The sequence below is a fragment of the Phalacrocorax aristotelis genome, chromosome 24, assembly GCF_949628215.1.
Source record: "Phalacrocorax aristotelis chromosome 24, bGulAri2.1, whole genome shotgun sequence".
Classification (NCBI taxonomy): Eukaryota; Metazoa; Chordata; class Aves; order Suliformes; family Phalacrocoracidae; genus Phalacrocorax; species Phalacrocorax aristotelis.
In genome coordinates this window covers 1380617-1401678 of record NC_134299.1, presented here as the reverse complement: position 1 = coordinate 1401678, position 21062 = coordinate 1380617, and the positions used below count along the sequence as shown (strand labels likewise).

Below are 21062 nucleotides of genomic sequence, written 5' to 3'. Positions count from 1 at the left end.
GGTGGGCAGAGCGGGCGGGAGAGGAGGGTGGTCCCGGCCGCTGTCCCGGGGCCCTGCACAGAGCAGCACGGCTCGGGGGACCCGTCTGACAGTGGGGATGCACAGGGCAGCCAGGCTGTGGCTGCGATTTGTCACTCTCCCCGGCTGCAGCAGGCCCTTTGCCACCTGCTTTATTTGTCTCCCAGCCCTGACGTGGCATCAGACAGGTGTTAAACTACTTAATCACTTTAAAATTGTTTTAATTTTCTGTTTTGTATTGATCTCCACAGCACCAATTAATCAGCTCACTGGACCAGGCAGTTAGTACATTAAAAATTGTCAACCACGCTGGGCAGCTTAGAAAATGTCAAAAAAATATCCCGACAGCAGCCCCGCACTTCTCCTGGTGTGCGGAGCCTGCTCCTGCCGAGCGCTGGCTCTGCCCACGGACGGTGACGTGGCTCTCCCAGCCCTGCCGCCGGGCCACGCAGCCTCCGCCCCGGCCCTGTGCCTGGCGCTGCCCGTGCGACCTGGCCTCCACGTCCTGGCGAAGGGTCCGTCAGCTCTGCCACCCACTGGCATTTGTGCCATCGAGGCAGCAGAGGGGCTGCATCGCTGAGGAAAGCGTTACGAGCCCCGTGCTTGCTGGGGGGCTGGACAGGGACCTCTGGGGGGGAGAACAGTCTTCCCTAAGCCCTGGGAAAGAGCTGCCGAGCAACTGGGGCTCTGTGCAAAGTCTCCCCAGCCCAGCACATGGCAGAAAGTGACAGACTGAAGAGAACCTAAAGCCAAAAGTGGGCCTTGGGGCCCAGGCAGACAGGTCACACGGTAACAGTCTGTAGCCCCACACCACAGTCCTCATGCCTGGGGCTGCTGCAGAGCCCCAGTGCTTCAGGGGCTTTGCCCATCCCAAGGGGTGGACTTGGCCACCAGCCTGTCTTCAGATGCTGTCTGCAGCTGCAGGGGAGGGCAGTTTGGGTTGCAGCCCCCAGCACCTCCTCCGTGCCTGTGCCACGCTTAGTCAGTAGACGATAGGCCGGCAGCACCTTATCTCCTATCGATTTCCTCCCACAACACAGGCAGTCTGTTTGCTCACACCTGGCTGGCACTTAGTTGGCTCTCGGCTGAACAACTGCTGAGCCTGCGGGGCCCCCAGCAGTGAGCCTGTGCCAGCAGGAGTCCCTGTGGCATCCTGAGATGGCCCTATGTGGCACCCACTATTGGTGGGCAAGGGCAGAGCCACAGGGAGCCAGAGCAGGGGGCAAGCAGACCCACGTGCACACACGTGTGAATGCACGCAGCCCCTGCTGCACAGGGGCACAGCACAGGGAGGGGGAGGCCCACCAGGTTGGCAGCAAACACACCAGGGCTATTGACGCCACATCAATCCTGCAGCCCCGACAGGTGAATGGGCTCTCACTCACGCAGTTAAGATAAATGATATTTATTTGCTGCTAATAGGTTCCAACAAGAGGCCCCAACGAGTGACTTTTGAACTAGCACCTCTTGCTGCCGGTGCACGCCCAAACCAGGGAAAACCCTAGGAAACGTCCCCAGGGCAGCCCTGCTCCTGTGGGCTCTTCCTGCCCCACACACAGCACCACAGCCACAGCCCCTTCCCCTGCCTGGCACAGAGACCCTGCCCCACACATGCTATCCCAGCCCCTTCTCCGGCCCAGCCTCATGAGGGCACCCTGGACCACACGCCCGCAAAGCAAGTGCTGGGACTTGGCTGGGGCTGGGACCTTTATTTCATCAATCCCGACAGCACGGCCACACCTGACACTGCCCAAGCGTGCTGCTCCCAGCCCTGTGAGTCACGATCCCTGGGCAGGAGCCACCAGGAGCAGGACAGCAGCCGCCCATCCCCACAGCTGGGCATCTGCTGGCGGGGTCACCCCCCTGGCAAGAAGCAGGTGGCCAGGCTAAGTGCCCAGTGGCCCAGAGGGACGGGCTGTGCCGGCGCTCAGCCGCTGTGCGTGCCCAAGCCCAGCACCGAGAAGGCTGCACGATGCTTCCTCAGCAGCAGCCGGATCTTCTCATCATCCGAGTCAGGGTCCAGGGGCTTGTTGTATTCGTCGTCTTCGGTCTCAGAGGCTGCCCGCTCTCCACCAGAGCCCCCTGCCCGTTGCGAGGACGAGGAGGGCTCCAGGGCACTCTTCTTCCTCCATTTGGTCCGTCGGTTCTGGAACCAGACCTGCCACCCCATGGGACCAGCTCGGTTAGCAGCCACCACGCCACGCGCCCCGTGCCACATGGGGACCCACACTCACCTTCACCTGGGACTCAGTCATGCCAAGGGAATAGGCCAGCCGTGCTCTCTCCGGACCCGCCAGGTACTTGGTCTGCTCAAAAGTCTTCTCCAGAGCAAAGATCTGGTGCCCCGTGAAGGTTGGGCGTGTGTGCTTCTTCTTATGGATGCTGTCGGCCAGGTGAGCAGGGGCTGTGGGAGAGAAAGGAGGAGGCAGGTAAGCACTTGGGGACTCTGCACACACAGCTGTGGGCAGCTCTCCCCTTCCCGAACACGGCACCAGCACACCAGCCAGCCGTCAGTGCCCACAAAGTCCCTCCACACTGGCTCCCCTCCAAATTAAAACTGTATTCTGGCTTCAAGGTTTCAGCCCCATCCCGGGAGGGCTGAGCTGCCCTCTGTGCAGGCCGCACAGAGCCAGAGCTGGGCTGTGCATCTCCCGCTTGGGGACAGAGTTAATTCATTGTACTGAGAGGGGAAGGGTTGTTAGGAGCAGTGCATGACCCCAGAGCCACGCAGCGCTGGCAGCACCATGCCCCCATGCCCCACACCTCGCAGGATGCACGACTGGAATACAGGCAGGGCTGGTCGGCTTACAGCTGTGCCAGGAGCAGACAGCCAAGCTGCCCAACCCGTCTGCTCCAAAAGCATCACCTGGAGAGGGTGGAAGGGGACTGCGGCTGCAGGTGCTGAGCAGTTGGACCCAGTCCCTGGCCCAGAGCCTCCTAGGGCTCCCCACAGGACAGTGGGTGCACCCATCCCACCCATCCTCTGGCATGGCAGCAACATGCTCTGCAGCACCCCTGCCAGCTCCCCACCAGGCAGGCAGCGCTGCCAGCCCAGGGCCGTCCGTCCTGCCTGTCTCTGCCACGAGCTGGGCTGGGCACCGACCCCAGTGAGGCTGCTGGAGGAACGGGGTTCTCCAGGGCAGCAGGCTCTGCCTGTCCTTGCCAGCTGTGGCTTGCCTGGGGGCTACGCAAAGAGTTAATCTCTGCCATTAGAGCTGCCCCTGCTCTCGAGCCAAAACCTCTGCAGCAGGTTGAGGACAGCAGCTCTGGTGCTGGGGCCGTTCCCGCTGACCCGGGGCAGCCTGCATGGAGACCAGCCTCGCCTCGTGCAGGGCGATGGAGAAGAAGCAGCCTGGGCAGCCGCCCCGCGTCCCTGCCCCGTGCCGACAGGTCAGGGCTCTGTGGGGTGCCAGCCGCCTGCAGCGCCCACCCGCTGCCCACCCGCCCTGGCCCCGCTGTACTTACGGCCGCTGCACTGCCGGCCGCCCCGCCAGTCTGGGGCCGCCTCTGCCCAGCAGCTCCGGCCCCGCGGCAGGTACTCGCCGCTGGCCTTGGGGAGGGCCCCCACTTGGGGCCCGTAATAGACGCCCGGGGAGCTCAGTCCGTTAAATCCACCCGCGTGGGCGTAGCTGGGGAGGAGGCTGCTGTTCGGCGTCGCCGCGGGCCGGCTGAGGATGTCGGAGATGCCGTGTGGGGTGCCGGCGGCCAGCTGGGCACCGAGCCCAGGGGGGCCCAGCTTGTAGAAGGAGCTCTGCACCGAGTACTGGCAGACGGGCGCCTTGGTCTCAGGGAAGGGGCCCAGCGAGGGGCCGTTGAGCAGGAAGGTGCCCGGCAGGTTGGCGTCCATGGCTCTGGTGCCGAGGTGGCCCTCAGAGCCCGACTCCCCAGGGACGCAGCGGCCAGCCCATCCCCACCGGCCCAGGGGCTACCGGGCCCCAGCGGATGCCTCGACCAGCAGGCGCCTGGGCGCACCTGGGACGCTGGCGGGGGCCAGGCCGTGGGCAGGCTGGTGGCCCGGTGGCCGGGCCCGGGCGAGCGGCCCCGGCTGACCCCGCCGAGGTGGCCCCGGCTCCGGGCGCTCAACTTGGGTTTGGGGAGAGCCAACATTTCTCTGATAAAGCTGAGGGCCATTAGAATACAGGGCCCCCATTGGCGGGGCGGTGGCAGGTGGCGCTCCCATTGGCCGGCTCTCCGCCGCCTCGGCCGCCATTGGCTGCGCCTCAAGGCTGCCCCGGGATTGGCCCAGCCCAGACAAATTGCGCTTTGAAAGCCGGCGGCGGGGGGACGCGGGTTGCGGGACCGGGGTGCGGGACCGGGACGGGGACCCGGGGTGCGGGACCGGGGTGCGGCGGGCGGGACCCGGGGTGCGGGACCGGGACGCGGCGGGCGGGACCCGGGGTGCGGGACCGGGGTGCGGCGGGCGGGACCCGGGGTGCGGGACCGGGACGCGGCCGGCGGTGGATAGCAACGGGCGGGATCGGGATGCGGCAGGGTCAGGATGCGGCAGGGACGGGACACGGCAGGCAGTGGACAGCGACGGACGGGACGTGGGATCCGGGGTGCGGGACCCGGACACGGCGGGGACAGGACGCGGCGGGCGATGGACAGCGACAGGCGGGGAGCGGGATCCGGGGTGTGGGATGGGGATAGGGATGGAACGGGGGCGGGATGGGATGCGGCGGGTGGTGGACAGCAACGGGCGGGACACGGGGTGCAGGATATGGGAGGGGCGGGACACAGCTGGCGGTGTACAGCAAGGGGCAGGACGCGGGATACGGGGTGCGGGGAGAAGTATACGGGGTGTGGAATCAGGGTAAGCAGTGCGGGGCACAGGATACAGGATTGGGGTGCAGGGTGCGGGATCGGGATGTGGCAGGGACAGGACGCAGTGGGCAGTGGACAGCGACGGGCAGGATGTGGGATATGGGGTGCGGGATTGGGGTGTGGGATGAGGGATCAGGACCGGGATGTGGCAGGGACGGGACACAGCAGGCGGTGGACAGCGATGGGCGGGACGCGGGATGCTGAGTGCGGGGTGCGGGATTGGCACGTGGCGGAGACGGGACGGGGCAGGCAATGGACAGCGGCGGGAGGGGTGTGGGATCGGGATGCAGGGTCGGGATCGGGATGCGGCGGGACGTGGGGACGGGACGGGCGATGGACAGCGCCAGGCAGGGGGAGGGATACAGGGTGTGGGATGCGGGGCCGGGACGTGGGGTCACCGGCTAGCACCGGGTGGGGCTCTCAGCGGCGCCCCGCGGTGGGGCATAGCACTGCTGCTGCCAGCGGTGCAGCTGGGGGATCCCCCCCACTGACGCCCCAGGCGGACCCTTCCCCACCTGGCCAGGGAGAGGTTGCTGCCAGGTCAGCCCTGAGACCTGTGCAGGGACATGCGGGTTTCTGCATCCCCCGGCCTCCCCCAGGAATGGCAGAGCACAAAGAACTGTCAGCCCCCACGGCCACCCCCGCCCTCCTGGCAGCAAGGTTCGGGCGGAGGGGAACCCCACCCAGCCACGCACGCCAGAGCCTCAGCCTTCCCTGCGCCCTTGGAAAAGCAGAGGTGAGACACGGTCTGTGTTGGTTTCTTTATTAATTCATAGTCTGGTAGCTGGTGTACAGGGAAATGATCTATACATCAGGGGCTAAGACAGGGAGATCCAAAAGGCTTGTTTCCATAACAATTAAAAAAAGGAAATAAAAGTAATTTTAAAACTTCTAAAAAGCTTCTAGTGTGCAGACTGCAGCATTCTCTAGGCTCAATGTCAGGTGCAGCCTCCCCCTACCAGCTCTACGAGCAATCCGAGCGCAAAGCAATGTCACTGCAGGTGCCTGGCACGGTTGCAGCACAGCACATTCCCTAAGGCGTTACAAGGCCAAAGCACAGGACCCACACACAACTCTACAGTGATGCTACGGAGTCAGCTGTCGCAGTGGGTCTAGGAAGGTTATTGTACACAGTAAGGGTGATGGTTGGAGAGTCTGTGCCTATATGGCTCAACTTTGGGGTGGGGGTGGAGGAGGAGTTGCTTTGCTCTCCAAGGCTAAGCTGGGTCATTTAGCTTTGCTGCAGTTAGGCTTCTTCCCAACTGCAGAGGAGCCAGGGGTGTCCTGGTAGATGCGCAACCACAGGGCTGCCTTGCCAGGGCCACCAGCCTGATGCTGGAGGTGGGCTCGTTCTGCACATGGCCACAGAGAGCAAACTCAGGGCCTGTGAAAGAGGTTCGTGGCCACCTCCAGGGAAAAGAGCAGGGGGTCCCCACACCACTGTGCTACAAAGACCAGGCCCCCACGTTGGTTAGGTAAAGGACAGAGTCGGGGACCTGGGACCTGCTGCCACTGCCTGCATCCAGCCCTCCTGGGGTCAAGTATTGCAGCAGAGTCAACCTACTGCACCCCTCAGAGTTGCCCAGGCAGCTCTGCCCTTCACTGCTCTCCTGCTGGAGCAGCTGGCCCCGGGGCTGTCCTAGCTCCCAGGGTGACTGCTTGGTCCAGGGTGCTGCAGCAGGGCATTTCCCCTGGCCAAAGCACAGCCACCGGGAGAGCAGCCCCCCACATCTCTGGGTTTGGTCCTGGGAGGGTCAGCATCCACGGGGTCAATGGGCTATGCTCATTTGTGCCCTTGCAGGGGGGCCAGGGGACCCTGCAAAGCCCTTGCATGGGATGCATAGTGCAGGGCTGCTGGCTCCTGCCAGCTCCTGGCTCATCTCCTGAGCAGATATTGTGCTGAGTAGAGCTAGGCACAACCCCGTGTGTGGCACAAGCATCCCCTGCTCTGTCTCACTACCCATCGTCCCTGGGCCCCAAGCACCTCAGCGTAGGCCCACAGCTTCACCCGAGCTGGAGCCAACACAAACTGGGGCTTGCACTATGGACAGACCCATGGGACTGCACCTGTGGGCCCCTCTCTTCAGGCCAGGAAGGGATCAGGCTCTGCCAGAGGGGCACAGGGCAGGGGCAGTCTGCTGCCCTTTTAGTCCTATAGTCTCCCAGCTCCATTCACCAGAGCTGCTCACGTACTCCAAAGGTTTTGCCCGTCCTGCAGCCTGAAGAGGTATTTGGGAGCAGAGCTGTTAGTGCTTTGTACATACTGCTAGAGTGTCCCTAGGGGTTTGCATAGTATTTATTGGTTCATATACACAAGGCTGATTGCTGTACAGTTTACACTTTCAACACAAGCAACGAGCTCAGTGCTCAGCCCAGAGCCCTGCCCTGGCAGGAGACATCGCACGTGCTGGGGAGAGGAAGGGCAGCCCTGCACCAGCCCCTCTGCCCAGGGCAGCTGTGCTGCCCGCAACCCTCAGCTCACACACTCCCTGGCAACTGCTGTCCTCCCCATAACCCAACACTCACTGAGTGGGATGAGAAGCAAGTCCAGCAGAGGCAGCACGGGTGATGGGGGGTCGAGCCCCTCTCCTTCCATGGTGAGCAGTGCCGTGCTGCCCCAGCCTCCCTCTTGCAGCCGGAGCGCAGGTGTGAGGATGCATTTACACACTCGGTCACGTGAGGGTGGAGGCTCCTTCCCTCTCGGTTTCTGCCAGCCCAGCTCTTCCCTCCCAGAGGAGCTGAGAGGACGCCCCTGGTGCGTGCTGCTGTCTCTGGGCTCCTGGCAGCAGCGGGGCAGGGACGGAGGCCCCTCCGTCAGTTTTAAGTACTGTAGCTCATGCGTCTTGCAGTCAGTCAGTCATGCGGATAGGACGGTAAGTATGTCTCATATAGAAATCATGCCATAGCCTATAGAAACATGTACAGCCAGCCCTGCTCCCCTCCACTCTTTGCTTTCCTCTCCTCTCTTCTCAGGTATGTGTCAGAACATGTGTGGAGTTCAGTGGTTTGGTGTCGAGGTGAGATCCTGGAGAGACAAGGAGACAGAGGTGGGGTTACCAGGCATTCAAGGTGGCACAGCCAGGAGAAAGGGTGGCGGCAGCCAGGTATGTGGCAGTCGCAGCCCCTTCTGCACCGTGTGGTTGTCCCACACGCACCCTTCCTGCTCGGTGGGAAAGACCCCATACATTCCTATACATTCCTAATGCACACCCTGGGCTGCTTCTGCACGTGACGGAAAACAGCAGGAGCAAAGCAGCAGGAGCACTGCCCCAGAGATAGGCAGAGCCAGGGCCTGTCTGGGGAGTGGAACAGGCAGGAGGTGTGGGGCCACGGTCTGCATGCACATATGTCCACAAACACAAGCCACTTGACCGTCATGCACCCACAGACAGCCCACTAACACAGTGGAGAGAAGAAGTAGGACAGACAGACAGACACAGCCATGCATGTACAGCAGATGCCAGAGGACCGACTGCCCCAGCGTGGCAGCCTCCTCCCTGGCTCAGGCAGTGCCTGGCAGCTGGGGGGGGGCGTGCATGCAGCACCTTCCCCCAAATGCTGCACTGCCAGCCCAGCAGCAAGCATGCAGAGAACAATGACGCAGCTGGGTCCAAGCGTGCCTTGAGCCGGGTCTAGTCGCACTCAGCAGGGATGGCGGGGGAAGCAGGGATTGCACAAGACTCAAGGGATGATCCAGTGCTCACACTGGGGATCAACAGAAGCGTCCTGGGCCAAAGACAGGTCCCCTGCCCTAAACCCCTACGAGCATCACGCTCCTGCACCCCGATGTCCACCAGCAGCGTCCTGCCTCTCCCGGCCGCAGCGGCTCCAGCGGCCCTCGCTGCCGCCCTCGCGTGCCGCGTGCGTGGCTGGCAGTGGTCCCCGCAAGCACGTCCCCGCAGGAGCGCTGCGAGCGGGGGCTCCGGCCATGGCCCGGGAGAAGTGTGACACCCCTCAATGTGGCTCACGGCTCTGCCGGTGCCTGGCTGCACCCCGTGGGAAGGGGAGGCGGGGGCGCCAGGCTCCAAGGCGCCTGCCACAAGGCTGCACAGCTAGTGCTCGTGGATGAAGGGGGCAGCTCTGCTCAGATCCCAGGCAAATGCTATCCACTCCCTGGAGCAGTTTTGGACAGAGATCATCCCTCTGGCCAGCATAACCAGGGGTAACAACCCCGTATCCCTGTCAGTGGGGACCATTACCCTGAGTACCAGGATGCTGTGACCGAAGTAGCAGCCCCTGGCACAGAGGCTGACCCAGCTGGCTGGAGCATCGCTGCAGAGCGGGGCACCCTGTGCCCATTGCACCCAGGGGCAGGCCGCTGCCCACCCTCAGCACTTTGCTGCAGCACAGCAACCCCTCTCTGCAGGCTGAGAGCTGGGCACAGCCCTGTTACACCCGAGAAGGGTGTGCGTGACCAGCAGCTCAGTGCAGGCAGCAGCACAGGGAGCTGGGTAGAAGGAAGAGCAAAGGTGAGGTTACCTCAAAAGAGGCCATTTGAGGGGTCACTGCTTCCCCCTTTTCAGGCTGGCTCGTTTCACTATCTGAGCCCCCATCCTGCCCCCGGAGACCTCCAGTTTCGGGACACGCACTTGCACCTCCTCCTGAGGAAGCCGCAGGGGCAGGAAGCAGGACATCACCCAGGTGAACAGACAGACATACAGAAGAGGACAGGAGAGGGAAAGGCAGAGTCAGTTGGCAGAAGACACCAAGCAAGACAGGTGCAGTGGGCAAGAACTGCCCCTGGAAGCCTTAGAGGGGAAACAGGAGAGGAGAGCAGGGCAGAAGAAAGGATAGAAGGTAGCGGAGCCCCAGAGTCCTACAGAGGCGGTGCTGGCTGCTGGCCGCAGGCAGGGTGCCTGCAAGGCAGGGCTATAAGCCACTCTGTACCTTGGCCCCCAGACTGTCCCGGTGCAGGATGGAGTATTTCATTAAGTGAGCATCCTCAGCCTCCAGGTCCTGGGGGTCCTGCAGGGAGCCCTCCAGAATCAGCTGTTCTTGTGCCTGCCTGTCATCCGTGTCACCAGGGCTCAGCTGACGCACCACCTTCCGGATGACCTGTGGAAACCCGCACGGCCGGGCATCACAGCTAGCCCCCAGGCACCATGCCCCCCTCCTTGCCCAGCCTAGCCCTCAACCGCACGTGCCGTGCAGCCTCTGTCCCATGGACAGGGTCTTGCCAGAGAAGTGCCATGACCATAACCAAAGTTGGTGGGATGTGGGTGCCCTGCATGGGCCCCTGGGCTGCAGGGAGAAGTAGGGCAGCCAGGCAGAGGGGAGAGGAGAAACTCTGTGGCATGCCCTTGATCACTCACCTTCTTGGTGATGATATTCCCTTGATCATCTGTGAACTGCTCCTCAGTCACCTGCTCTCCAGGGAGATGAAGGACTTCGTCCCCCTGCAGTGACAAGAGGGATATCAGGGCATTTCAGGGGGGCAAGGGGAGCCCCTTTGCAGGCAGAACAGTATACCTGACACGCACCCCACAGCCTGTCTCCTACCCTGCCCCATCCCTTCACTGCTCTCCTCTGCATCTGCCCCGGGGCTGGTGTCTCAGCTCCCTGCTCATTACCTTCACAAGGACGCGCCGGCGGACGACCCTGGTGGAGAGAGCCTCCTCGTCATCCGCCAGCCCTTGGCTCTCCCCGAGCTCCTTGTCCAGCTCGCGGTGGGCATGTTTGAGCAGGAAGCGGACAGAGCCCCTGACGATGTGCATGACGTTCTGGCAGCTGACCAGGAAGAAGGCCAGCAGCACCAGGGCGATCAGCAGCTGGGCCAGGAAAGCCCACATCCTGCCTCAGCCCGCGCAGCTGCGCGCGTGCCCCACAGGGCTGAGTCCCCCGCTCAGAGCCTGGCCATGCTATCCGGCTGGGACAGGCAAAGCCCCCGGGGCAGGAGCAGCCCTGCGGGTCTGCAGCCTTCCTGGTGCGGTGCCCTGGCTCTGCGGGAAGATCGCTGTAACCCTAGCTGCCACAGCTCAGCTGGCTGTGGGCGGCGAGAAGGGAGCGGGCAGGTGGGGCGTCCTTTGCGCTCACAGCTTCTGTCAAAGTCATGGGGCCAGGACTGCGACAGTACCACCCGTCCCCAGCCAGGCGGTAACCAGGACAGCCCTGTCCCCCTGCTCTGTCAGCTCGCCAACAACCTGTCTTCCAGGCTGCAGCAGGAGGGCAGCGCACAGTCCTCTGTCACGGGACGAATGAAGCCCCAGGCAGGAGCCAGGGGTTCGGGGCATCACTAGAATGGCACGTGACTCGGGAGACGTGCACTACAGAGCTGAGCAACCACCTCTGAGCAAGGCCGTGCTGCTGGGATAGCTGTGCGTGCCCTGGCCAGGGAAAGGTGCTTGCCCTCACCTTGTACCTGCCGGCACCTTGTGGCCATGGCAGGATGCCCACCGCCCAGCCTGGCCCCCAGACCAGCTCTATTTCTGGCTTCAGCAGGCTGTTGGGCCAGCGGCCAGGGCAGATACTCAATAAGGAAGCAGGCAGGGAGGCTGGCTGGGTTATAAATGGAGAGCGAGAACTCAGCTCAGGTATCAAGCACAGCAGGCTATTCTGGGCTCGGAGGCACCCCCAGGGGCAGGGAGCGTGCCAGGAGGCTTGTTCCTCTGCTTACACTCAGTTTGCCCACCTGGCCTTGTAGCGGGCTCAGAAAATGGCTATCCATAGGGTCTCCACCTCCTGTGGGGCCGGGTCTCCCTGCTTTTACCCTCACCTGCCCAAAGAAGCGGCTGTCTGCCTCCTCCCACCAGCTGCCCGTGGGGTGCTGGGGCTGCCAGTCGCTGTCCTCTGTGGAGCTGACCTGCATCAGCTCCACGGCCGGCACCAGGACCTGCTCTTGCTCCTGGCCCTGTGCCCTGGAGGCCACGGTGTGCGTTGGGAGCAGCCTTCGGGTGACCCCCTCCTGCCAGGAGCCCGCTGTCAGGTCCTGTAGGCAGGAGATAAAGGAGCCTTCTGCATTCCAGTCCCTTAGCCTGGGCACCGGAGAGGGACAGGGACAGGGAGAGAGAGACAGAGAGAGAAAGGCAGTCAGCTTTGCCATGGAGTGCTGCACCCTAAGCACCAGCCTACCTCCGGCAGGCACGCTGGTGCAGCCTGCACCCCACCAGGCACTGGGCTCCCCAGCTCACGGCACTGCTGGGAGCCCGGCACAAGCAGCACAAAATGCAGATGCACAAAGGTCGCAGACCTCCGCCCTGCCATGCTCCCTCCCTGCCCACCCCACAGTCTCGCAGCCTGGCTGTGAGGGTCTAAGGCAACGCTGTGGAGCATCACTGGGCTCTGCCAGGGACCTCACGGGACCGGTGCCACTGGGGACACTGGAGGATGCAGCCCAGGCTGAGATGGCTCCAGTAAGCACAACCTACATGCAGGGCCTGCCGTCCCTCCCAGGAGCTCTGCAAGGAGCCCCCCCAGAGCATCTCCGGAGAGGTGCAAGGCACTCGGCCCAAGCCACTGTACCGTCTGCTGGGGATGCCTGGGCTCCACAGCTGGAGACCAGCAGAGAAGCAAGCAAAGCTGGGAGGTTATTGCAGCTGGCCCAGCACAGGGCAATAGCTGGCGAAGCAGTTCTGCTCCCCTCCCATGGCCACCGCAGTGCCCCAGGCCACACTACCTGTCTGTGCTCTTCTCCGTGACGTGGCTAATGGTAGGTGATGCTGTGATCCTGGCTTGCACCTTCTGCTGCACTGAAACAAAAGAGACTTCACTCTCTGGGTCCTGCTCCCTAGTCCCGGGCTGGCGATCACCGGCTGACATCTTCCCCTCTGGCCTCTGCCCCTCCTCCTGCTCTAGAAGGTCAATCAAGCCATTCATGGCATCTGAGTCCACTGTATCATCCTCAACCAGGTCCATAGAGCCCATGTGGTCTGGGCCATGCACGTCTGCCAGAAGCTGCCCTGGGAACCGGCCTTCGCTTGTGGCATCCGAGTCCTCGGCCTTGCTGCACTCCAGAGAGGAGTCCTCAGCAGTCACCAGCGAGGGGGTGAGCCCCGAGGACCACACCTGTATGTCGGACATCTCCATCAGGGCATCCTGCTCTGTGGCAGCCATGGGGATAGCATCCATGATGGCCACCTCATTCCAGTACTGGTCGGCACGCAGCGGGGATGGCAGCGTGTAATGCAGGGAGGCGGGGGACAGCAGCTCGTCCTGCAGCGAAGCGTAACCTATATGGGCAGACAGAGGCAACATCTCCAGCAGCCGTCTCACGCACGCACACACAAGCGCAGTGGGACGAGAAGGGAAACAGCCTCCAGGAGGGTGCCTGCCCCAAGGACAGCAATGGTCATGCCACTGACCCCAGCAGTCGCACTGAGCAGGGCTGCACTCACAGCAGCTGCTGCCTTTGCATGGTCCCTGCAAGTGCTGCCATGCCTCTCTTTGAGTCCTAGGGCTGGTTCACTCCCTGCAGGGAGGACTGGCCTGGGGTCCACATGATGCCCCATCCACACTGCAGGACACAGTGCCCTCTTTGGTACCCTGCTCTGTCAACCCCCGGGTCCCTGCCCACAGCCCCCATCCAGCATCAGCTGGCTGGCCATCAGCCTGGCATTCAGGTCTGACAGGCACCGACTCCCAAAGTCAAGCCCTCTCCACAGCACAGAGGAACAGGCTGGAAGTAGTACCACGAGCCAGGAAGGATGGCCCTGGTACATGTCACGCAACCCCAGGGCCCTGCGGGGATGCAGCCACGACCCTACAACCCTGTCGGTGTCTCTGGGGCTACAAGCTGTTGTCACATCCTCATTGGGGTCACGTGCACAGCCCAGGCACACTGATACAGACTGCAGCCAAGCCAGGCACTCCCACCCTCGCAGGCGGCTTTGCTCAGCCTTGTTCAGCTCTGAGCCACTAGTCTCTCTTCCACACCCCCAGAGATCAGCAGCAAAGCCTTTGAGAGACGCCTTTGAGAGAACATTGGACTTGATGATCTTAGAGGTCTCTTCCAACCTTAATGACTCTATGAGTGTTTCTGCTCCCCAGGCAGCCAGGGATTGCTAACCACAGCTGAGGCACGGGGAACAGCTGGGACCCCCAGCACAGAAAGGGCACCTCTCCCCTGCGCGGGTGCCTGGTGCGGGGGGCAAGCAGTGCAGGGCCAGCGAGAGAAGGAGCGCAGGTCAGTGCAGGAGGAGAAGGGCTGGGGTGGCCGCCTGCAAGCACAGCAGCCATGAGAGCGGCACAGTCCCTGGTGACATGCAGTCGCTGGAGCAGGATGTGGCTCCTGGAGGGCTCAGCTGAGGTGGAGACAGTGGAGACAGGCAGTGGAGGAAGATGAGAGAAGGAGAGGCCAGGATGAGCTCAGAGGAGAGAGGTGACAAGAAGTGACCCACAGGAGTGCCCACACCTGATGGCGCTAGGTGGCATGTTTGAGAGAGCAGAACAAGGGGAGAGGGAGAGAGGGAGAGAGCAATGAGCCAGTGCTGCACAGGCAGCACCACAATACAAGGCTGCAGCAGCACAAAGCCCTGTCCTTGCCTGGTGCACCGGCTCCCTGACAGCCCATGCTGCAGCTGACCCCGGCTGGGTCCCTGCACCCAGGCATGCTCCGCCTGGGACCCAGCCCTGGTGCACCACCACAGCCGGACAGCCACGTCTCTGTGAGCTCTCTGGCCACGGCTCAGCTCACACAGCCAGGAGCACTTCTCGCTGGCATATCGGGATAAGGAACACGTGTCTGCCCCACCTGGAGAGCTTCTGAGAAGGCAGTATGGCAGGGCCAAGCTTACCGCAGCATAAGCCCCAGCGAAGAGGCTACATCTGTCAGCAACGCCTTGTGCCCACTGAGCTCCCAGCGGGCCACCGGCGCACCCTGGTCAGACAAGATATCAGCTCCGATCTGTCTGCGTGGACATTGCGCCTGGGGCCCTCCTGCGGTCCCTGCCAGAAGCTGGGACTCACCATTCATCTGGGATGGCGAGAGGGAGTAGTCTCTGTCCATGTAGCGCCAGCTGCCCTTCAGGCTGCGGCTCTGTCGGCCGGAGCCCTCCAGCGTGTTGACAATCTCACTGCGGTCAATGTTCCTCAGTGCTGTGTACAGATTCTCGACTGCAGGGGGAAGGCAGTGTCAGCAAACTGGTCACTGGGGGAACACAGCCAGGCCCCAGACACCCTCCAGGTGGGCAGGTGTACATGAACCAGCCGCTGACCCGCGAGCACACGCATGCTGCTCTGCGCAGCCAGCCCTGCCACCTCCACGCCTGTAACAGGGCACCGCAGATACTCACTCTTGACGCTCTTGCCCTCGCGGCTGACCCAGAGGTTAAGTAAGGCTACGCTCTGCTCCAGCAGGGAGTTGGGGTTCTCCACACGTATCCTGTTGATGTCATCCACCCCAAACTGCAGCTCACGGGCCAGCTCTGGGGGAGACACCACATGTCAGCATCGCACCCTCTGGTGCCCACCACCGGCTCCCGAGCCAAAAAGGCTAGAGATGTTGTGGAGGGCTCAGCTAGAACCAGCACAGTGACCCTCCATCACATACAACTGTACACGGCAGAACATGCAGGAGCAGGGGCTGGGACAGGGCAGAGGCTGAAGCCCCTCTGCCCAGGCTGGCTGTGACCAGCATAGCAGCATCTCGCGCTAAGGAGAAGCGCGGGTACTGCCATTGGGTGTGTGGCTGCAACGACAGCGCGGGGCCTCCAAGACCAGCAGCAATGCGTATGACAGAACAAACCCGTAGCCTGGTACCTGTGCACGCGCGTGTGAATGCATGCACAGCTGCAAGAAGGTTCAGCTCAGTGCCACGGTATGCCCACAGTTTAGCAGAGATGCTGGGAGGCTAGGCCAGCCTGCCAGAGGGGCTAGTGCACACTGCCTGCATGCACACCAACCAGCCCAGCTCCCCGGACAGTGTAAAGCATATTCACTCCACCATGCTGCATGTTTCTAGCCTTCCTAAGTGTCAGCTTTCCGAGGAGCTTTGTGCAGCCTCAGAGCCATCAGGTATGGACTCACCAGCCCAGCTGAGGCCCAGCTGTTCTGCTATGTCGACCATCTTCTGGTCTGTCTTGTCCGTGCTGCTCAGAGAGCCTGGAGGAGAAGGGGTCACAGCTTCAGCTGCATGGGACCCTGCACCAGTGTGGAAAGGGGAAAGGGGTGCTGGCTGTGTGGGTCCTGCAGCCCTGTAGGGATGGCACTGCCCTGCAGGCAGGGCCAAGGAAACCCTCAGAGAAAGGGAAGCTGCCATGAACAGTCCCAGCAGGCTGCGTACCGAAACTGGTCTCGCTTAGGATGCTGTATCGCTCCCTCAGAGATAACGGCGTCAGTGTCCTCCTCCGCTCCTCGGTGCCGCTTCCCTATGAGAGTGGGGGCAAGCCAAGCAGTCATCAGCTTGAAAAGAGGGCAGCAGCTCTGCCCTGGCACCACTGCTTCTCCCGCAGCCCCAGAGTGGCACGGCATGGCCACATGGAGCAGCTGAGGAAGAAAAGCTGACAGAGAGGGCTGTCTCTTGCACCAGGGGGAGGGATGGACCCCCCCTGCCCCTTCCCAGAGGTGTCAGAGACCCAGCACTGACCTTGGTGCAGGGTGGTATGCTGATGTTCAGGTGGCAGAGCACATGCTGGAGGTCCTCATATTTCATGGCCTTACGCAGGAAAGACAGGGAGCCGCTGGCTTCCCGGCTGCTGTCCCGAACCTGAGCACCGAGAGCCCGGTTAGGCAGCCTGGCGCGGAGCAGGCGCAGGGGCACCAGCTGCAGCCCAGCCCTGCACCCTGCCGTTACCTTGATGGGGATGGCAAGGCGATTTTCCCGGAAGGACTGGAAGAGGAAGGTGCGGGGCTGAGTGGCCTTCTTGACAGGCACCAGGTTTCCTGAGAGCTCAACATGCAAAGGCATCCCTTCTACCACCTGGCAGGGAGGGGAAAACAGGCTCAGACACTGCACAGAGCTGCTTCTCCTGCCCCTGGACAGGGCAGGTAACCCCGACTCTTCTCCCCAGGGCCAGGGCCAGGTCCCTCCACTGGCATTAGTCTCCCCTCGCTTGGGCAGCCTTTTCCCTGCAGTCCCCCACGCATGCTGCTGGGAACTAACCTCAATGTCCCTGCTACGGGCCACCTCAGTGAAGTTTTCATGCTGCTCCAACGTCTTGTCAACCTTGTCATCAGTCATGCAGTAGCAGCGCAGCCGGCCTTCCCGTGCATCATTCATCTTGGCAAACACCACGAATTTGGCCATGTAGGGCACGGCCGCCAGCTCCTTGTACAGCATTGTGGCAAAGTGCACGGCCTCGGCTGTGCGCGGGCAGTCGGCCAGCCAGAACCTGTGGGAGGGCTGGGTCGGGGCGCTGCCGGGCACGTTTCCCAGTGGCACCCGGAGAGCTGCCCCCCGCCCCAACAGCAAACTGCACCACAGAGCGTGCCCCAAGAGCTCTGGGTACAGGAGCAGCCCTATCCATGTTGGGGACCCACCCAAACACAAAGAACGGCCTCTTGCCTCTGCACACCCAGTTGTGTTGTTTCCTGACAGGTGCCAAGGCAGCATGGGGGTCTCAAGGCTGGAGGCAACTGCCCCGCACATGGGAATGGGGCAGCACTGCAATAAGCACAGGAGCAGGAGGCTGCACCCCAAGAGGGCCCAAGGAGAAGCAGATGTCCCCAGATGAGCACATGCTCGCCCAGGACTCACCTGGCAGACACATTGGTCGTAAAGTTAGCACACTCATTTTCATAGACCAGCTTCGTGGTGCCTGTTATGTCTTCCCACTGGGCTTGGGCCGTCCCTCCTGCAGTAGAAAGCAATGGTGAGAACGCTGCCTTTCCATAAGCCTGGGGTCTGCATCCCCCGGGGATTTGCTCTCTCCACTGCTGTGAGCTGTCGTTAGCTCCCAGGAGTTGCATCCCACTGAGGCGGCCCAGCCTGCCCCCACCAGAGACCATGCTTGCCTGCACGGCAGGGGTTGACAGCCTCACCGATCACACTGCAGAGCAGGCGCAGGCTGGTGGTGTCACCCTCGCCGCTGTCTCGGGGATTGTCCTTCCAGGATGGTGGCAGTGGGATGCGGAGGCCAATGGGGCGGTGGAACTTCCTCCGGCGTGGCTCCACTGTGACGATAGGGCTGAAGGTTGCCTGGTTCCCCAGCAGCTTAGTCACCAGCTCGTCAGGCACGGGCTGCGCCTGCAGGTAGCACAACCATGGGCATCAGGGCTGTTTTTCCCCCGGGCTGGGGCACGGGCTGGGGCACAGCCTGGGCCTGCTTCCTACCCCTGCCTGCAGGAGCCCAGTTGGGCCCTGGGCCAGGCTCTCCAGGGCTCACCTGCAGGGCCAGCCTCACTCTCTTGGTGACAGCAGTGTCTGGGAAGGTGGCCTGTACCATGGGCACCAGTGTGCTTTTCAAACACCCTCCCTCGGGGCCGATCATATCGCAGTCCTGGCAAATCCGGGACATGACCACGAAGTAGAGCGGGAAGTCAGTGGTGATGATGCGGCAGACCCTCTTCTTGTCCAGCTCCTCCTGGCTCTCCATCTCTGCAAGGGCAGCACAGCCATCAAGGCTCGCACACCAAGCCCACAGCTGTCATCCACCGCCCTCCCGAGCTGCACCAGCCATGCCATGCTCAGCCCCATCCCACCACCCAGGCTGGCCGCAGTCTTGCCTGTGGGGAGCCGCATGGTGCCGAGCCCCCACCTGCCTGGCATGCTCACCCTCATCCATGCCGTTGAGCAGCTGGTCCATGTAGCTCTCCTCATAGCGGTTGCGATGCTCCTTCCAGACAGAGCCATTCTCGCTGCGCAACACCACCAGCTCACGGTCTCCACGCCCATACGAGGCAAAGTGTGGGATCTCCACAATGACGGGGCTGCAGACAGCACAGGAAGGGTGCTTGCACCCACACGCTGCTGCTGGGACATGCAGGCAGCAAGGTGGCGCTGGGCAGAGCACCTGCCCGTGCCGTACAGCTGCCGGAGGAGGAAACAGGGCTCTGTGCATGGCAGGACTGTGCTGGTCAGAGCTTTTCCAACCACAGCACAGCCACTGCTCTGTTATGCTGGAATGACCCACTCCAGAAACATGCTGCATCTGGCCAGAGGTGGGATCTCTCCTGCACCAGACCCCCAGAAGCAGAGATGAGCACAGGTCTTGCCCCAGCTGGCAGAGACTCCAGAGGAGCCCAGATCCATCCCCAGTCCTGAGGGATGGCCCCGGTGCGGGAAGCCCCATCTGCTCTGTTCCCAGCTGTGCTCACCTGAGGAACTGGGCACCAGCGGGCCCCAGGGCGATGATCCGGCTGGCCAGACCCTCCTCCTCGGCCAGTGGTGGGGGTGCAGGCAGCTTTTGGGGCTTCACCAGGCGGCAGGTGATGCGGGTCGGCGCAGCGCAGGCACGGGGCGGGATGACCACACGTAGTCCGTGGTGCCGGCTGCCCCGCATGGACCCGCCGCGGGCATCCACCATGAAGCTCACCAGGAACCTGGAGGTGGAGGTATGGGCAGGTGGGCACCCTGCGGCCAGCTCATGCGCAGAGTGTGCACATGCCACACGGGCTGGGCACTCACCCTGTGTGCACAGGGCTGGCCACTGGGCTGATGTTATCCGAGGTCTCAGTGGCAGGGCTGCTGGGGATCAGGGAGTCCTCGTCGAACTCCTTGGAGGGCTGTGTAAGGCAGGGAAGAGCCCCCATGGGCACAGGGTCCTATTTGGGGGTGCTGTACCTGCCCACTCCTCCACGGTCTCACAGCCGTCCCTGGGCAGTCCCATACCACTGGGTCCATCCCCACCACCCATGCCACGTTTTGACTGTGTGGTGATGGGGGGGGATCCCCCTGGCAGGGAATGCCTGGGGGGCCGTGGCAGGCTGTGTCTCATGCTCACCTCCTGTGGGGACACCGAGGGTGCATGCAGCAGGCTGACTTGCTCAGCTTCTGTCTCCACAGGCCCTACCTGCTCAGTCTCCTCCGCTCTGGTCACCACAGTCTCAGGTGGGACGCAGGGGACCTGCAGGATAGCTGGAGACTCCACCCTGGCAGGAGAGGGCAGTGACAGCCACTGAAGTGGCAGGTCTGGGCCCCTCAGCCCCCGGCCGTTCCCAGGGAGTCCCGGGTCCGCTGGACAAAGACACACTCAGCAGCGAACCCATGTCCTGGTGCAGGAGCAATCCCGGCTAGCTTTGCCTGCTGTGCTAGCCGGTGGGGGCTCAGGGATCCACTCCCTGCCCAGAGCTGTCCCTGCCCCACTGGCATCCCAGCCTAGAACCAGGCTGGCCCCATGCCCTGTACCTGCTCCCTCCCCACCATCCAGTGCCTCTTACGTTTGCTCCAGTGTCGTCACGATCTCAAACTCCAGCATCTCCCTCTTGCCCTCCTGGTCCCTGGGATCAGGTGTCCTGGACTTTGGTGCCATCAGCTCCTCCTCTGAAACCGAGAGCTGGCTCAGCATGCAGAGAGGCAGAAGGACAAGGGAGCACAGATGTCCAGCCCTTGCCCCCATCCCTCCTCAGGGTTGGAGCCCATCACTGCTCCCACTGCTGGCCACACACGCTCGTCTCCTGGTCTCAGCCAGCCACGGGGTGGCTTTGCCCTCTGCCAGATGGGGTCTGCTGGCAGGGGCAAGGCCTGTGCTGTGGGTCAGTGGGACAGGAGCTGTGGTAGCTGACAGGAGCCTCAGCTGCTAGCTGACCCCTTTCCCACAGCCCTAAGCACAGAACAGAGCCTGCTGGGGACACCCTGCTGTTGGATGCTGGGGACAGGAGCGTAGGCAGGGCTGGGGATGTGGGAAGGACACCCTAACACTGCCGAGTGCGTCTGTGCACCCCCCTCATAGGCACAAGCCCAGCCAGCGCTGCCGGCTGGCCCAATTAACACCTGCTAAGGAGTTCACCAGGTTTCGGCTCTCGGCAGTGCCCTATGGGAGGGAGTCCAGCACCTCCCAAAGCAGGGCGAGGGCCCCAGTGATGGGGAGGACACCACAGCAGCACGGAGACCCTTGAGCACTCAGGTTCATCCCTGCCCTGGCCAGGACGAGATGGGGCAGTTGTGGAGGGGCACTGGAGCTGGGCACAGAATCGGGCTCCTCCGCCTACCAGGGACAGAGCCTGGGGCCAACAGGGAGCCAGGGCTCCCCCGCCGCAGGGACACGGCCCCATTCATGCAGTCACACCACAGCAAGCAGCATGGACACAGATGGGCAGGGCAGGGTGGCAGGGCCTGCGCTGGATAGCACCAGCCCAGCAGCGAGGCTCAGCAGATGGATGTGGCGTGCGGATGGTTAGTGGCCATGGGG

At 62.8% G+C, this 21062-nt stretch overlaps 2 protein-coding genes across 12 annotated transcripts in view; both read right to left on the bottom strand.

Moving 5' to 3' along the window:
* Positions 1–1407: 1407 nt before the first annotated feature.
* On the bottom strand, positions 1408–3997 carry NKX6-3 (NK6 homeobox 3). Its single transcript, XM_075117520.1, has 3 exons — positions 3484–3997; positions 2253–2422; positions 1408–2176 (listed from the first exon to the last, which is right to left on the bottom strand). Exons 1-3 carry the CDS (start codon positions 3863–3865, stop codon positions 1946–1948), a joined length of 783 nt encoding a protein of 260 aa, XP_074973621.1. The 5' UTR covers positions 3866–3997; the 3' UTR covers positions 1408–1945.
* A 1592-nt stretch (positions 3998–5589) lies between these two features.
* Positions 5590–21062, bottom strand: part of ANK1 (ankyrin 1) — a 55279-nt gene continuing 39806 nt past the window's right edge. For 6 of the 11 annotated variants that reach the window (XM_075074703.1, XM_075074699.1, XM_075074696.1 and 3 more), the window contains 20 exons: positions 20092–20194; positions 19656–19803; positions 19340–19437; positions 19030–19254; positions 18488–18642; positions 18105–18310; positions 17755–17965; positions 17471–17567; positions 16877–17105; positions 16568–16693; positions 16361–16480; positions 16058–16142; positions 15802–15915; positions 15069–15200; positions 14743–14889; positions 12455–13007; positions 11555–11813; positions 10155–10238; positions 9730–9897; positions 5590–7867 (listed from right to left, as the gene is read on the bottom strand). In XM_075074703.1, the coding sequence (XP_074930804.1) occupies positions 7841–7867; positions 9730–9897; positions 10155–10238; positions 11555–11813; positions 12455–13007; positions 14743–14889; positions 15069–15200; positions 15802–15915; positions 16058–16142; positions 16361–16480; positions 16568–16693; positions 16877–17105; positions 17471–17567; positions 17755–17965; positions 18105–18310; positions 18488–18642; positions 19030–19254; positions 19340–19437; positions 19656–19803; positions 20092–20194 (3287 nt within the window). In that variant the 3' untranslated portion in view covers positions 5590–7840. The other 5 variants (XR_012657407.1, XR_012657408.1, XM_075074698.1 and 2 more) reach the window with 5 other exon arrangements.

Excerpts from the sequence above, each read along its gene's own strand:
- NKX6-3 (XM_075117520.1), bottom strand. The coding sequence starts at position 3,865 with ATGGACGCCAACCTGCCGGGCACCTTCCTGCTCAACGGCCCCTCGCTG. Across the intron at positions 2,423-3,483 it reads CGGCCGGCAGTGCAGCGGCC|CCCCTGCTCACCTGGCCGAC; the intron begins GTAAGTACAGCG and ends TCTCTCCCACAG. Across the intron at positions 2,177-2,252 it reads TGACTGAGTCCCAGGTGAAG|GTCTGGTTCCAGAACCGACG; the intron begins GTGAGTGTGGGT and ends ATGGGGTGGCAG.